Here is a 12,770-nt window from a genome sequence, read left to right as displayed (position 1 = left end):
AATTTTTTTATCCATAGGATCTTGGAAAGCACAACTATCTTCTATGGGTATAGTGGTGCGCTTGTTTAGAGTAGAAACCGCCCCCTCGACCTTGGGGACTGTCTGCCATAAGTCCTTACTGGGGTCGACTATAGGAAACAAGTTTTTAAATATGGGGGGAGGTACGAAAGGTATACCGGGCCTGTCCCATTCTTTATTAACAATGTACGCCACCCGCTTGGGTATAGGAAAAGCTTCGGGGGGCCCCGGGGCCTCTAGGAACTTGTCCATTTTACATAGTGTTTCTGGAATGACCAGATAATCACAATCATCCAAATTGGATAACACCTCCTTAAGCAGAGCGCGGAGATGTTCCAGCTTAAATTTAAAAGTAATCACATCAGGTTCAGCTTGTTGAGAAATTTTTCCTGAATCTGAAATTTCTCCCTCAGACAAAACCTCCCTGGCCCCCTCAGACTGGTGTAGGGGCCCTTCAGAAACAATATCATCAGCGTCCTCATGCTCTTCAGTATTTTCTAAAACAGAGCAGTCGCGCTTTCGCTGATAAGTGGGCATATTGGCTAAAATGTTTTTGATAGAATTATCCATTACAGCCGTTAATTGTTGCATAGTAAGGAGTATTGGCGCGCTAGATGTACTAGGGGCCTCCTGTATGGGCAAGACTGGTGTAGACGAAGGAGGGGATGATGCAGTACCATGCTTACTCCCCTCACTTGAGGAATCATCTTGGGCATCATTTTTACTAAATTCTTTATTTAAATGAGAAGGAACCTTGGCTTCCCCACAGTCAGAACACAATCTATCTGGTAGTTCAGACATGTTAAACAGGCATAAACTTGATAACAAAGCACAAAAAACGTTTTAAAATAAAACCGTTACTGTCACTTTAAATTTTAAACTGAACACACTTTATTACTGCAATTGCGAAAAAGTATGAAGGAATTGTTCAAAATTCACCAAAATTTCACCACAGTGTCTTAAAGCCTTAAAAGTATTGCACACCAAATTTGGAAGCTTTAACCCTTAAAATAACGGAACCGGAGCCGTTTTTATATTTAACCCCTTTACAGTCCCTGGAATCTGCTTTGCTGAGACCCAACCAAGCCCAAAGGGGAATACGATACCAAATGATGCCTTCAGAAAGACTTTTCTATGTATCAGAGCTCCACACACATGCAGCTGCATGTCATGCTGTTCTCAAAAACAAGTGCGCCATACCGGCGCGAAAATGAGGCTCTGACTATGATTAGGGAAAGCCCCTATAGAATAAGGTGTCTAAAACAGTGCCTGCCGATATTATTTTACAAAAAATACCCAGATTAAATGATTCCTCAAGGCTAAATATGTGTAAATATGATCGATTTAGCCCAGAAAATGTCTACAGTCTTAATAAGCCCTTGTGAAGCCCTTATTTACTGTCTGAATAAAAATGGCTTACCGGATCCCATAGGGAAAATGACAGCTTCCAGCATTACATCGTCTTGTTAGAATGTGTCATACCTCAAGCAGCAAAAGACTGCTCACTGTTCCCCCAACTGAAGTTAATTCCTCTCAACAGTCCTGTGTGGAACAGCCATGGATTTTAGTAACGGTTGCTAAAATCATTTTCCTCATACAAACAGAAATCTTCATCTCTTTTCTGTTTCAGAGTAAATAGTACATACCAGCACTATTTTAAAATAACAAACTCTTGATTGAATAATAAAAACTACAGTTAAACACTAAAAAACTCTAAGCCATCTCCGTGGAGATGTTGCCTGTACAACGGCAAAGAGAATGACTGGGGTAGGCGGAGCCTAGGAGGGATCATGTGACCAGCTTTGCTGGGCTCTTTGCCATTTCCTGTTGGGGAAGAGAATATCCCACAAGTAAGGATGACGCCGTGGACCGGACACACCTATGTTGGAGAAAAGAACACCTCCACGAGTGAGCCCATGGAGCAAGTTAAAAGGAAAATCTATACCCTAGCAGACTAAGCTAACAGGATAGACTCAACAAAGCTCATACATTCAGAGGAGACTGCGACCCGAAAAGTGTCTTAGACCGATTGGCCATCCTGACCTGCAGACCCACACCCAGCTGGACCAATCCAGCCTCAGGGATCCAAGACAGGGGAACAAAAGAATCCCGAAACAGGTACAGGAACGAGCGTAAGGATAGCACAGCCATCCCCACAGAGAGATGCATTTATTTTTAGAGATGCATTTATATTTATTTACCCCTTTTTTTTGGGCTAATATTAACTTATATTAAGATCCACATACACCATATAACCTGAGTTAGTGATACCATTACCCAACTTTTAGTTAACCCATATAGAATTAGACATCTGCCACTTTGCCGCCGATATACACGTGTCTAGCCAGAAACATATGCCGCAAAAAAAGCGCATAACCAGAAGTGTACGTAGAGGATGTGACGTCACTTCCGGCCAGAACGCGCATCCGGTAATAACATCCGGTTAGCTAACAGACACGGCGGACAAGGCATTGGATAACAAAATCGGAAACATATTCTCCAAGTGTTACAACACTTCCGGGGCAAGCATAACCACCTACATTTGGGCAACTACTAAATGCTAATATAGCTTTTTGGCGCAATTTTTCAAGACGCCTAATTGGCTGATAGACTTATTTAAGGTAAGATTACCAACTGCCGATACCAATCTTGAGAAAGGTCCCTACCGGACCGAAACGCGTAGATTGATATTGGTATCACGGCTCAGGGTTATTTGGCGAGTACAATACTTATTTTGCTTGAATTCAGTAGCATTATTGCACTATGTCTATATCTTTTTCATTTTAGGGTTTTGACGTCATTTCAAAGTACTCAGTACTCAATTTCATATTTGGAAGAAGATTACTACATAATTAGGATATTCACTCAACAATTTGTTTCAGATTTGGGATATAAGACACATATTCTTTGGAATATAAAGGACTCACTTTGAATAGGATTGTTACACCGATATAAATCAATTTGAGGGTACATCCTCAACACCTTTCTTATATATTTTTAGGACATTTTTATTCAAGATAATTTTTTATAAACTCATTTTTTATAAACTCATATTTTTAGGTGCACATCTTTTTTTTTACTTTTTTACAAATTTGGCCACTTTTATACACATTTTTTACACACACACACACATATATATATATATATATATATATATATATATATATATATATATATACACACACACACACACACATACACACCCTTTTTGAATTTTTAATTTTTGATTTTTACACCGCAGTTTGATTGTTTGGCATTTTTTATCACACGGATTCACCATTACCACAACTTAACTATATTTCAGATTAGGATTGGATTTGAATTTGGACACACCAATTTAGGACTTCCTTACATGGACACACATTCGGTTTTATTTTGGACATCTATCCTTGGGACTTTCTTATATGGACATACGTTTGGATTTATCTTATCAAGTTTATGTTATGTTAGTCATTTGATCTTCCTGATAGATTAGTTTTATACATATCTTGTTTTTTAACCAATGTACCCTTTTTTACAATTGTATCATTCAAATTGTTCTGAATTCATTAGATTACGTGATATTGTATTTTATTTTATCTATTTTTCATATTGCTTCAAATGTTTTTTATTGTGTTTTATGTTACAATACGTATTACAAACTATTAAATTTTAAACCATTGTAAACTTTTAGAATTTCCCTATTTATTAAGGTTATTGGCTAGATTATATTAATTGTAAGTACATATAGCGTGGACACCACCTTAAGCTACTTGTCCCCTAACAGGGATATTGTAGCGCTCCCTCTTGGCACATTCTAACAAGTACAACCCAACTCTGAAACCAGACAACAAGGCCATAGACCTAAGGATCTATCAAATAAAGGCCCAACAAGTCTGCTTGGAGCCAGCAAGACCCCAGGGGGAGCAATCCCACCTTTCCGCCTCCCATCCAGGAGAAGCCCCAAGCAAAGACTCTCTCCATAGGGAGGAGAATATCCCCTAAAGAAAAGGGATGATGCTGGAAGGGCAACAACTGTCCTCAAGTCACCGGCTAATGGGAAGAGAGATTGCCAACACAGAGGTGCTAGAAAAGGACCCCTCTACAAGTAGCTTGCCAAGCAGAGGCATAGCCAACCCATTCGCCTGCAGAGCAGGGAATCCACGGGAACACTGGCAAGCTGACCAGGGGAATGCAACCCTAAGACGCACCAGAAATTCGACATCCAACGCCAGAAGCTGGGTATGATCTAACCACCCTTGAGGCTCAAGACACATGGCTAACCACCAGATGACATGGGCTAGAAAAAGGCACTTAGCCTACCCAGCTCTGGAAAACCCAGAGCTAAACAAAGTCCCCACAGGGAACAACCATCAGCCAGAAACACAGATCCCTAAAAGGAGATCCAGTCACCCGGAGACAATGGAAGAAGACCCAAAGGTCCCTTATAACTCAGACAGACAGTACACGTCAAAGAGTAAGAGCTGCATCTAGATACACTATAAACAGCTTCCGCATACAACTGCAAGGTGTCAAGAGCTGCAACTGGTTTCAAACTGCAAACCTTCTGCATGCTAGACAGCTATCCTGTACAAGCCCAAAAGGACAAATCCAGAGGCCAAACTGCACAATTGCGGTAAGGGGCATTAAGCCCTCCAACCCTCCTCCACATGGGGGAGGAAAACTCTAAGTTCTGATGAAATCAGATGTCAGAGTGACACAGCGGAAAAACTCCACTGCCCGGCCATCTATGACTGAAGGCTATAAGGACTGAAACAATCCTTTCCGCCACACGGACCCACAGGTCCTCTTGAATGCTTAGTTGAACATGAAAAACAATGATAACCTGAGCACTCAGCGCTTCTACCGAACCAACCGAGCAGAACAGCACCACGTGTCTGAACAGCCGCAAGACCGAACGAACCCGACAGGACCAGCCGGCACCTAGGGTCCTAACCGGCAAGCTGCATAAATTCTCCCTCATAGGGGAAAAAACAGACATTTTTAACATAGGACTAACATGTCCAAAACAACTTCCGAAGAAGTAACAAAGAGTATCAATCCCAGAAGGTTCCTGAAGGAAACAAAAACAAATAAAAGACATCCCATTGGATATAAATAAAATATAAGGCAACCCGGAAGTTAATGCCCAAAAAGACACAGACCTACATGCAGGACCAGCCAAACGGATCCCTATCTTTCAAAAACTGGGAAAGATCTCAAACAAATGACAATCACTAGATTACTTCATCCCCACATGTCTAATGAGGTGCACCATTTGAATTAGCAGACTGAAAATACCTGTATCTGTTAACAATAGGGTCATTCAATAACTGAAAAACATGTCTGAGCAATACCTGAAGACGCGCAATCCTTTAACGAAAGGCACATCACTCAGGGACAGTTACACCCGCGGGGAACATTAGAGGCCCTCCCCAAGGTGGAAGGCCCGGGACAATAGGGCACGAGCACATTCTTAAAGAAACGTCTGGACTCTGCAGACTAACAACCAGCAACATTATGCGGTAGCGAAAACGTGCTGCAACCTCCGTGGGGAATACGCCACCCTGCATGGAGGAATCAGAAACTGGGTCACCCGCATGTGTACGAGTATGAATTGGTAGGGAACTCGCCTCTCGGAGGACAGAACCCCCAGAGGCAGATGGCTCAGCAGTCCCTTGATTCCCAGAGCCCGAGGAACCAGGCGCTCTGAAATGGCATACGGAACAAAACTGGTTGACATGTGTCAACGAGGCCAATTCGGATTTGTCACCGGAAACAGAATCTGAAATCAAAATAGTCTCAGTATCAGAATCCTCCGTAACTGAATCTGAAACAAGCACAGTCTCAGCATCAGAATCCTCCATAACTAGATAGAAGAAATATCAATATGGACTAAAGTATGAAAACAAAAACGGCACCCGACACCCACAATGGCTGGGGCACTCACCACTTCCTATGACCAGACCCCTGCGGACTAGAATATCTCCTTCGCCACACAGTCAGGAATGCGGAAATATGGAACGTAACGGAACCACGCCCGAACACAAGGTGAACCGAATAGTCCAAAATAGCACGCCCAACCAAAAGGCCGCATTACTTCCAAAGACCTCAAAGTTCCAACCACGAGCCCATAAACATCACACATAAGCAGGTTGAATCACATAACAAACATGAATATAAACCCCCCTGTTCAATAACCCCCCTCAGGAAATAATAACCCTTGATTCCAAGATATTAACAGAGACTCACTGAGACCCTTATGTCATATAGTTAGACCCGCAAAGATGTGTAACCTCTCGGGAAAACATTCACATTACAGTACATTGACGATAAAGTAAAATGAAACGATCTTACCGGAATCTACGCCGTGCAACAGGAACACGGCCTTTCAAGTGTGACAAATAGCGGCATTGCCTCCTTTGAAAGAAGGAAGCAGGTAGCGGAGCGAAGTTCGACAACGCCAATTGCTTGAGTAGCTGTCAATATAAGTCGGGATGGGTTCGCAGAAAGACTCTCCCTGCATCTCTGAATCCTAACTTTCATACAAGCCCTCACTGAGAAACTGACAGGACTACTTAAAACTCCAGTCCCATGCCGAAGAGTACTACCCTCCATAAGAGACAAAAACAAAAATTAAAAAATTCTGACACGTCCCTGCCAACCTCCTGGGACGAAAGGCAAAGAATGACTTGGGGATGAGGGGAGTGGGAGGAGTATTTAAGCCTTTGGCTGGGTTGTCTTTGTCTCCTCCTGGTGGCCAGGTTCTTATTACCCAAAAGTAATGAATGCAGCTGTGGACTCTTTCCATTTAAGAAGAAAACTGACTGTTCACACACTGAGAGAGCCTCATCTCACACATGACGCAGCATTAAAACACAATAAATATTATGCATAACCCCCCCACTGTTCAATAACCCCCCTTTCAGAGGGTATTACCCTTGATTCTATACAGATAAAAGGAGACACACTGTGACCCTGTCTTCTTACGTTATAATATATGTATAAATGAAACGATCTTACCAGAATCTATGCCGTGGAACAGGAACACAGTCTTTCAAGTGTGACAGGGTAGCAGCATCGCTCCTGACATGGACTTAACAGAACAGCAGGCAGCGAAACTCGTCAACGCTGATTGCTTATGGAGCTGTTAATCTGAGTCGGGATGATTTCGCAGAAAGACTCTCTCTGCATCTCCGGACTCTAACTTTCATCTAAGCCCTCACTGAGAGGCTGACAGGACTACGTAAAACTCCAGTCCCATTTCGAAGAGTACTACCCTCCATAAGAGACTACTCCGAATGTTCCGACACTTCTCTGCCAACCTCCTGTGACAAAAGGTAAAGAATGACTGGGGGATGAGGGGATTGCGGGGAGGTATTTAAGCCTTTGGCTGGAGTGTCTTTGCCTCCTCCTGGTGGCCAGGTTCCTAATTCCCACAAGTAATGAATGAAGCAGTGAACTCTCCTCCCATTAAGATGGAAACTGTGTGTGTGAATGTTACTTACATTTTTACTCTTAAATTACAAGTTGAGAGTTGAAGGTTAGCAACATATTGTTTAAAACTCTGCTATATATATATATATATATATATATATATATATATATATATATATATATATATATATCAACTGACAGAATATCGAAGCACATTTGTCCGGCAGACATATGTTCGAAAGACTGTGTTCTGAGGTCGGTCGAGGACAGATACGCTCCAGAGTGCTCTTTTCTAATCAGATCCTTTGGCGCCGCAACCGCCTCTGGGGACCTAACCATGGGTCCCACCCCCACAACGTGTTTTTAACTAACTATATATCTGTCTATCTTTTTCGATCCTTATCTATTTTGTGGCCGGACTGTTATCCGACAGCCATTTGTCTGTCGGAATATTATCCGTCACATAAATGTCAGTTGGACAAATGTCGGACGGATAACAGTCCGGCCACGTGTGTGTATGTGTATATATATATATATATATATATATATATATATATATACACACATACACACACACAAATATCCTTTTAACTCATTGTATTAACATTTCTATACTAAATATATATTTTAATTTTACTTTATTTTGTTATATTATAAATGGGTTTTCTTATACATTTATTTCAGCCTTAAAGTGATTGTAAAGTTTAATGAATTGGTGCCCAGTGTCTACAAATTCTCTTAAAAACAGGGGCACTTTAATACATTAAACTTTACAAACACGCTTTTTTAAATAAAAAAAAAACGTACCATTTTGATACGGTAAACAGATCGCTGATCCTCCGCCCGCATTTTCTTCTGTATTTTGCAGACCGATGACGAATCCGGCTTCCTCTAATAGTTGCGTGCCCCCATTGGTGTTCAGCCCCTGGGGCATGCAGTGATTGGAGGAAACCGGATGCAGGCGGAGGATCGACGACCTGATTACCGTAAGGAAATGGTATTTTTTTTTTAAAAAAGTTTAATGAATTAAAGTGCCCCTGTTTTTAAAAGTATTTTTAGATACTGGGCACCAATTTCTAAAACTTTACAATCACTTTAACACTATACTTCGGGTCTCAGGTCGCACAAACTTTTTCAGAGCTATTATGTGTTGAACTCAAGCACAACAAATAACTCACTACTCTGTGCTATCCATTAAAAGTATAGGGCATGCTTAAACAATGTTGACAATGCTAACATTCTCTGGTAAATCTTAACTTGATATACCAGATTGTTTGCTATTTTTAGCACAGGTCCTGTGCTATCGATAGCGCTTCACTAATCTAAGCCACAATACATAAATTATTGATAGACAAAATGGATTGGTTTTATAAGCCTAAAGCTGTAAACGTCTTTTTAACACATGTGTTAAGAAGATATAAACTGGGAACACACAAATCTGACAGAAACAATAGCCCCTTCACACCTCTTAAGGTTACAGTAAAGGGTTCACTATTTAAAAGAAATACTCATTTACATGTGGGAGGTCAACCTTTTCCAATCTGTTTCCATCCTCACCACTGCTTCACCATCTGAATGCAACTTTTATGTTGGCATGATGGACATACTACACACAAATGCTCAACTACTATTATTGCCACTTTTAATATTTGACAAGTATTTTGTTTTTACATTATTTATTCTTATGGTTTGTAATTGCACCGTTTCCGGTTTGGTGTGATCTTAAAACAAAATGGAGAGTATGGGTTTCTATTGAAAGGACTTATGATATCTTCTTAAACTGGATTTTAAAATGACTGAAAACGGCAAAGTGTGAACCCGCTCCCTCGTTACATGCCGTCTGCATAGAAGATCTCCAAATGAGACTATGCCTTTGTGACCTGTTTTTTTTTACAGGGAACACGCCTTCAGGCACGCTAAGTCCAAACATGGACATAACAGTGCTTTACAGTGACCATGTTTAGACTCAGTGTGCATGAAGACGCGCCCCCTATAAAATCAAATTGTAGGCGATAATAGTCATGAAGTTTTTAAGCTAACATAGGGAAAATTAATAAAAGATGCACTGATTGGAAAAAATGCCTATTTTAGTCATAGGGAAGGTATTACATTTATACTGCATAAAATAATTTTCTACCTTTCTCAAGCCTAACAAATTACTGTTATCATCCAATAGTGCAAACGTATAAAGGTCAAAACCTCCCTACTTGTCTTGTAAACATAAATCACATTAATGGTTCAGGATACATTTAATTTGTTACCAAGCTAGATTAGCAAGATTTCATTTAAAAAGGAAAACTGCATTTATAATTAGTAGATTCGTATATAAAAATGTAAATAACAATAATTGTAATTATTTATTAACCACTCACATTTGAAAAGTTTCTATTAATCTAGTACAGGATTCTTTTTTAATTTTCTCACAATAATTACATCACTGTTATTCTTGATACTTTATGAATAAGCAACATAGAAAAAAATAAAAATGTATTGTTTATTCTTTTTTTTTGCTGTGTGACATAAATATGACCAATTCAATTCAATACCATAATCTAATATGAAGTTAAACATTGTGCATAAGCCCAAGAAAACCAGGACATTTACATCTCTAGGATGAAATTCCAGCGAATACCTAGGTTCTGAAAATCTTATAATAATTTAAAAATACAGAAAAATATAATCTCTGCTTTAGAAGTTTCACATTAAGATTAGACTGTTATGTATTTTAAAACATTTCATTGCTGCTCTTTGTAGAATTAAAGGGACAGTCAACTCCAAAATTGTTATTGTTTAAAAAGATAGATAATCTCTTTATTATCCATTCCCCTGTTTTGCATGACCAACACTGTAATATAAATATACTGTTTTCCTCTGAGATCACCTTGTATCTAAGCCTCTTTTGAAAGCCCCCTTATCACATGACTATTTATTTATTTATTTATTATCTATTGACTTGCATTTTAGCCAATTAGTGCAGTGTCATCAACTCCACTGAGGAGAGCACACTGTTATCTATATGGCCCACATGGATTAGCAGAGTCTGTGAAAAGCTAATAAAAAAGCATGTGATAATAGGCTGTCTGTAGTGGCTTTGAAACAGGCAGAAATTTAGAGGTGGTTTAAATGTTATAAAGTATATTAATATAACAATGTTGGTTGTGCAAAACTGGGGAATGGGTAGTGAAGGCGTTATCCATCTTTTTTAACCAATAACAATTTTGGTGTAGACTGTCCCTTTATCGTGATATTATCAAGCAGATGCACAACAATTTTTTATTGTTATCCGGTCATGAAGCGAATAACGGACTTAAATTGTATGCAAAAATGTATTCATTAACTAAAAAAAATTAATGAACCAATACAAACTACGCTAATTTAGTTTCTTCATTTAATAAGAGAAACAAAATACATTTATTATCAGTTCATCTGTTTGTTTAAAGGGACATAAAAACCCACGTTTTTATTTCATGATTTAGATACACTGTTAAGCAACGTTCTAATTTAGTTCTGTTATCACATTTTCTTAATTCTCTTGGTATCTTTTGTTGAAAGAGCAGCAATGCACTACTGGGAGCTAGCTGAACACAATGGGTAAAGCATTGAAAAGAAGCATGTGTGTGCAGCCGGCAATCAGGAGCTAGCTCTCAGTAGTGTATTGCTGCCCCTGAGCATATCTCGGTATCCTTTCAAACGAAGTAAATTAAATTAGATAAAAGATGTTAACTGGAAAATTGTTTAAAATGTCATGCTCTATCTGAATCATAAAATAAAAAAACAACACCTGATTTTAATGTCCCTTTAATGAACTAAATTTGTTTAGTACATGAACAAATTTCAGATAAAATTAGTTAAAAAATGTTTTTTTAGTAAACAAATGTTTTTTGAGCAAAACGCATAATACATTTTTTTTTTGCATATTACCAAGATATCTACATAGTTACACCGTATGTCTGGCATCATTATGAAGTAAGAATTAAAGCAATATAATAAAAGTCCAAATTAAATAGGACTGAATCAGACTTAAAAAAAACAAAAACACAATTATATTTCCAAAGTATTACAAAGAACTCAAAGAAATATTTTGAATCCTCATTCCTGAACCTTATTTTGCACATTTTTTAATAGTTTTTTGCACTTTTTATAGATTACGTTACAAAAATAAACATTTATGCAGTTTTCTTTATATGTATACAATATTTTTACAGTGGATGCTAAAGTGCATGGTGTTAAGAGTGCAGCAAGAGAATGTAAAGCTCTTTCTCATGCTAAACTGAAACCCTCGTAATGATCTATAGCCTGGGTAAGCCGGCTCCTGAGAGTTTCTTTGTTGCTGTACTTGGGCAAATCCAAAAGGTTGTAGCATGTGTGAGCTACGGGCAGGTGATCTTCAGCACTGCATACGGACTGGATAATGATATGTAGGCTTGACATGCCATAGATGGGAATACGGTCACTGCCGGTGAGAAACACTGAGGAAAATTCCACAAACATTCGCCATAGTTAGTAACATCACACAGGCATTTGAATAAAAACAAAAACATACCACATTTAAAAAGGGACATGAAGCTCAAAATGTTTATTTTATGATGCAGATATGACATGCCCTTTTAAACAGCTTTCCATTTTACTGTTAATTAATTGTCTTCATTCTCTTGGTATACTTTGTTGAAAAGCATACCTAGGCAGGCTAAAGAGCAACAATAAATTACTGGGGGCTAGCTTCTGACTGGTGGCTACACACACACACACACACACATATATATATATATTGGCTCATTCAATGTGGTCAGCTAGCTCCCAATAGTGCATTGTTGCTTCTTCAACAACGGATACCAAGAGAATGAAGCAAATAAGATAATAGAAGTAAAGTGGAAAGATATTTAAAAGTGCATGCTCTATCTGACTCATAAAATCTAAAAAGAAAAAATTGAGTTTCATGTCCCTTTAAAGCAATTTTTTATGGGTAATATCTTCATACAGTTACATTATTTAGAATCCATTTTAGAATTATTTTTTGACTATTGCTGTATATGTTATTCACACAGTATTTACTATATAGGGTTAAACTAATCTGAAGACTATTACATAAACAACATTTTCTATATTAAAATGCTAAGAAAATAAAAGAAATCAGTCACTTTTAGGAGACATTAAACTGCTGGACACAACTATGATGGACAATCTTATAGCATGGTGTTTTCTCTGCTTGCGCAGCTCGGCATTTTCACACTATGGCCGCCATCTTGGAGTTTCCTGAACTCTGTGACTGAAGTGCTGAACATTCACAGATCAGTGACACTAAATATATTTTGACGGCTGTATTGTGAAACATCAGG

The 12,770-nt window shown here is 38.7% G+C and overlaps 1 protein-coding gene across 2 annotated transcripts in view; it reads right to left on the bottom strand.

The window, feature by feature from the left end:
• Positions 1-9,909: 9,909 nt before the first annotated feature.
• Positions 9,910-12,770, bottom strand: part of HERC3 (HECT and RLD domain containing E3 ubiquitin protein ligase 3) — a 299,938-nt gene continuing 297,077 nt past the window's right edge. For both annotated transcript variants that reach the window (XM_053703420.1, XM_053703421.1), the window contains exon 25: positions 9,910-11,903. In XM_053703420.1, coding sequence (XP_053559395.1) covers positions 11,695-11,903 — 209 coding nt within the window. In that variant the 3' untranslated portion in view covers positions 9,910-11,694. The remainder of the gene's footprint in view (positions 11,904-12,770) is intronic.

This window comes from Bombina bombina, chromosome 2 (assembly GCF_027579735.1).
Source record: "Bombina bombina isolate aBomBom1 chromosome 2, aBomBom1.pri, whole genome shotgun sequence".
Lineage (NCBI taxonomy): Eukaryota > Metazoa > Chordata > Amphibia > Anura > Bombinatoridae > Bombina > Bombina bombina.
Note: the sequence above shows the minus strand (reverse complement) of the source record. Positions and strands in the feature narration are given on the sequence as shown.